Raw genomic sequence first — 5,151 nt, 5'->3', positions numbered from 1 at the left:
GTGTGTGTGTGTGTGTGTGTGTGTGTGTGTGTGTGTGTAAAAGGAAGAGGCAGCTGGGTACAGACATTTGGGAGCCATACTGAGACACTGTCTAATGAGCCATGCAGACGGAGAGGAGCGCACAGAGGAGTTCCACAGGTAGGACAACACACACTTCATTCGTAACACTGTTTTACTGTCCATTGATTCATACAGGCGTTACTCCTACGTGCCCCCTAACGCCTCCCCCCCACACCTTCTTTTTCTCAGCCATACTGTTCACTTGCTAGGCAACCTCCCTCTGCCCTGTCTGGATGTACTGTTGATGCCCAAAGTGCAGCAAGGCTCCATAGAGTACATGGGGGTCAACATGGATGCTGTGAACATGCTGCTGGAATACATGGAGAAAAGACTGGACGGGGTAAGACCAGCCTCTGTGTGAATGTGGGCTCATTACCGCCAATACTATAATACTTAGTGAAAAGGCATGAAACATTTTTTGAATTATATGAAACAATGCTTTTAAATTGTGCTAGAATAATATAGACACAACACTTGTTTGGTTAAAAGATAGTCATTGCTTATTTTGTGAGAGGGAAATGAACACGGCTAGGCTAATCTTTGCCACTAGTTGGAGCTGTGTGTTAACTTATCAATTTACACACACTGGCCGTGGCATTCTAACAGTGGCAAGATAATAAGATGGCAAATGGTTGCTATGTGAAGAGTTATAAGTGTTTTTAAGAATGAATTTTCACAATTGTAGCTGACTTTTTTACAGTCTTGTCTAAAGTACTTATAGTACAAGTATCTTAACAGAAAATGACTCTGGTAGATAATAAAGTCACTTTATAGAAGTCTTAAATTATCTGATGTTTACTGTCTACTACTACTTATCAAAGTCATTTCTGATATTAAATGTACTTAATTATTAGAAGTAAAAGTAAAGGTGAAAAACACGCTTTGATTATGAACTTTATTGTGGCTTTCTGATAGTAACGCATCATATTCAGGGAGTCCACACCTTCTAAAACATCCTATTCAAAGTCTGACATTGCCAAGAAAAAACACAGACACAGAAATTTAAGTTTTTTTTTTAGAAGAATCTTTCACTCCAATGTATGGAAACAATTCTTGCAAGTAACAAGATGCTTAGGGGGAAGTATATCGGAGTAAAAGTACCCATTTTATTCAGGAAATGTAGTGGAGTAAAAGTTTTCAGAAGTATAAATAACTAAGTAAAGTAAAGACACGTGATAATTATTTTTGAGTACCGCTATCTCTGTTGTCTTCACTCCACCCGGGACTTAGCGACACCCAGGACGGGGGGTGATTGGAAGAGAAAATGTAAACAAGCCAGAACATCTTGTTCTATTAAAGAACAGGAACCCGTTGTCATAGGTCTGGCAAAGTGAGACTAGCTATGACTCTGTGGGCACCAAAGGTTTCAGGTTCACTGCATAACAGTGGGCGTGCATACAGAGATTCTGTTTGATTATATTACCACCAAATAACACACAATCAAAAATATTATTTCTCCATATTTTACATGGTTTTAGTTCATGATACTGACTATTATTAAATATCCATCCATCCATCCATCCATCTTCAACCGCTTATCCGGTCGGGTCGCGGGGGCAGCAGCTCCAGTAGGGGACCCCAAACTTCCCTTTCCCGAGCCACATCAACCATCTCCGACTGGAGGATCCCGAGGCGTTCCCAGGCCAGGTTGGAGATATAATCTCTCCACCTAGTCCTGGGTCTTCCCCGGGGCCTCCTCCCAGCTGGACGTGCCTGGAACACCTCCCTAGGGAGGCGCCCAGGAGGCATCCTTACCAGATGCCCGAATTATTTACTTACTATTACTATTATTAAATAGTTCATGTTTAATTAAGTCTTCTTGTCTCCCAGGGACATAAGCTGAAGGAGACCCTTCTCCCGTCACTCAACTTGCTGACTGAGAGTGCCCGAATCCACCGAGAGACCAGGAAGTTCCTCAGGTCAAAGGTCAGGGCTGGTCTGAGAGAGTCCATGAAAAAGAGATGAATTATGAGTATTGCTTGTGTTTTGATGGCCTGTGTGTGTGTGTGTAGGTTCTGCCCCCACTGCGTGACGTGAAGAACAAGCCCGAGGTGGGCAATTCCCTGAGGAACAAACTAGTCCGTATAATGACCCACATTGACACCGACGTCAAGGACTGTGCTGCTGAATTCCTGTTTGTTCTCTGCAAAGAAAGTGGTGAGGGCAACACCTGTTTGTTGATTTGTTTAACTAAATCCTGAACATTGTAGTATGTCTGACTTTATGCCCATGGCTCACTGTGATACTATATGTTCTATCCAGTTTCAAGGTTCATTAAGTACACTGGATACGGTAACGCTGCAGGTCTGCTGGCTGCCAGAGGACTGCTTCGGGGGGGCAGAGACTCAGGCATCTACTCTGAAGATGAAGATTCTGAGACAGAGGAGTACAGAGAGGCCAAAGCCCAGTCAGTACCACTGATACATTAGTTTAGTTTTTGTGTTTTTATGTTTAACCCATGATGCATCCAGCTGCTGCTCATTGGGTCCGGTTCAGTGTGGCAGCAGACCAAGTGAGGTAGCTCAGGCACTCTCCAGACTCCATGGGATATATAACCCCTCCAGTATGTTTTGGGTCAGCTCCTGGGTCTCCCCATAGTAGAACATGCCCTAAATACCTTACCAAGGAGGTATTTAGGAGGCATTTAATTCTGTTTCAGAATCAGAATCAGAAATACTTTATTGATCCCCGAAGGGAAACTCTGCGTTGCAGTTGCACAAATAGTGCAAATATCAGAGTAGAAATATAAAAAAAGAAACATATTTCTACTATTTGTGCAACTGCAACACGGAGTTTCCCTTCGGGGATCAATAAAGTATTTCTGATTCTGATTCTGAAACAGAATTAAATGCCTGTTTGTCACTAACCAAAGCATCATAGGTGTGTGTAGGGTATGTTTGGGTTAAAACTTAAAGTTAATGGTTAATCCGGAGCAGTCTGCTGAAAATAGGGACACAGCTCTGACTCTGTACCAAAATGGAATGATTGTAGCAAGGCTAGGAAAGCCATTCCTCCTAAACACCCCACTGCAGGTAGCTTGACCAATGGCATACTAGCAGTAAGTGTGTAAGATGATGCATGCTCAGTGCTCATATGACCCCTGCTCTGGAGACTGAACTGTTTAGTGTAGGTCAACAGTCACTGCCTCCTGTTGGCTCCTTCTTGAGAGGAGAAACCTAAGAGGAAACTCACACAAACGTCAACTTAAAGGCTTTCTTTGGCCAAATTAGAAAGAGGCATTAACATTCTTGTAGTGCCATGAGTGTGTGGGTGAGCGCATCATGAGGCGTGTGTAAAAGTCAAAAAGGGACGAGCTGGCGTGTCCCCAGAGTGGTGGTGCATGGTAAAGAGAGCAAAGAGCATGGTCTGCAGCCGTCTTAAATACAGGTGAGCCAGGCCGTACAGGTGTGCCACATCTCCTGTGACGACACCTGGCCTTGACACCGCCTACAGGCACCCTGTAAGTTAAAAACCACAATCACAAAACCTGAACTTCATACTCTTCACAACGGTGCTGGGTGGTCATTTATTTCAGTATACCGTTATTACCAGCAGGTTGGAACACACGCAAAAACAGCAAAGGGACAACCACAGGGTCGTCACATTTAGTCACACTCACAACATCCTTCTGAAGCCGGTGTGTCAAGCCAGGAGGATTGTGTGTATCTGCCCCTGCAGAGCTTGTCACCCTAGCCAACTGGAAAACAAGAGTCTGGTCCCTATCCAGGAGCTTGGTTCTGTTCTAGAGCCATTGCTGCCCAACTCTGTTTTCTACACCCGAGCTGTGGTGTTCTGTGTCCCTAGAGGCAGTTTTCTCTGCCTGGACCCAGAATGCAGCGGAACGCATCTTTGCGGGCCACTTCAAAGGCAGAGCAACAGACCTCTGTAGCCTTGCCATGCGGACTTAAAGGACCATTCCGGCGCAAAATGATCCTAGGGGGCTTAATAACACAGGGGTACCGAGTTGCTGTGTACCCAGTAACATAGCTCAAGCACGGCGTTCAGCGTTCAACTGATCAAGACTTTTTTCCAAGATGGCGCCTGCCTGTATACCACGCCACTGTCTTTATAATCTATCTTTTTAATAAACTGTCTGTACTCTTGTAGGGACTCTCATTATGCTACTGTGGAAGCGTGGTGCTATTTTGATCCTTGGTAGTGGTATAGAAATAGACATTTCTTCTTATTTTTAAATGCTCCGACAACTAGAGTTAAGCTAATTAATTAATAAGCTAATTAGCGGTTTGCTCTAAACATGGACACATTCGATTAGCATGAAAACACATCCCAGAGAACGGTCGACTCGCACCCATGGGTTATTAACCCTGCCGAAGGATTTTCATTTTATTTCTTTATCTGTGCATATAAAATGAAACAAAAAGAAGAACTAAACAATAATATAATAAAATGCACAGACGGGATAAAGGGCTTGTAAAAGGAACCCACCTAAGATTGGAATTAAAGACAGCTGTAAATTCTGCCACACATCTGCAAATGAACATAAATATTTTCAAAAATATTTAAAGAAAAAGAAAAAAAACACATATTTAAAGGAAAGAAAATAATAACCCTTCCAGACAAGAGGGGCTACAGATTGAAAACAATGAAGAAGAATAAAATGAGTAAAATATTTAGACTGCGTTTAGCCTATAAACTGGATCATCACTAACATCTTATGGTCTGTAAAGTGACCTTGAGTGTTCAGAAAGGCGCTGTTAAATAAAATTTATTATTATTATTATTATTATTATTACTATTATTATTATTTACAACAACAGAAGTTGTAGAAGATTTTTTTAAATGAGCAGTGACTGTGAAGGAAAGCTGGAGCTCTGGACTTGATTGAAAACTGGCCAAAGTTAGTTCTTTAGCTCTCTTCCTCTCTTAGCAGCACATGAGACAAAACTCAATAAACGATACAGACAAAATAAAACAATAATTTCAACTGTTGGCAAAACCATCTCACCCTCAACGTCCGTGTTCAAATATATACAGTCCCTGCTTCGCTTCCTGCACCTTCATACAAACCACAGACTGCTTTAAAGAAATGTTGCTGTTTAACTCTCGCTCTCTCTCTCTCTCTCTCTCTCT

General features: G+C 42.5%; 1 protein-coding gene across 4 annotated transcripts in view; it reads left to right on the top strand.

Moving 5' to 3' along the window:
* The window catches only part of ric8a (RIC8 guanine nucleotide exchange factor A), a 19,952-nt gene that overhangs the window by 13,760 nt on the left and 1,041 nt on the right, over nt 1–5,151 (top strand). For all 4 annotated transcript variants that reach the window (XM_032524332.1, XM_032524330.1, XM_032524333.1 and 1 more), the window contains 5 exons: nt 44–138; nt 250–400; nt 1,891–1,986; nt 2,073–2,217; nt 2,323–2,467. In XM_032524332.1, the coding sequence (XP_032380223.1) occupies nt 44–138; nt 250–400; nt 1,891–1,986; nt 2,073–2,217; nt 2,323–2,467 (632 nt within the window). The remainder of the gene's footprint in view (nt 1–43; nt 139–249; nt 401–1,890; nt 1,987–2,072; nt 2,218–2,322; nt 2,468–5,151) is intronic.

This window comes from Etheostoma spectabile, chromosome 8 (genome assembly GCF_008692095.1).
Source record: "Etheostoma spectabile isolate EspeVRDwgs_2016 chromosome 8, UIUC_Espe_1.0, whole genome shotgun sequence".
Taxonomy (NCBI): Eukaryota; Metazoa; Chordata; class Actinopteri; order Perciformes; family Percidae; genus Etheostoma; species Etheostoma spectabile.
This window is presented reverse-complemented; position numbering and strand designations above follow the sequence as displayed.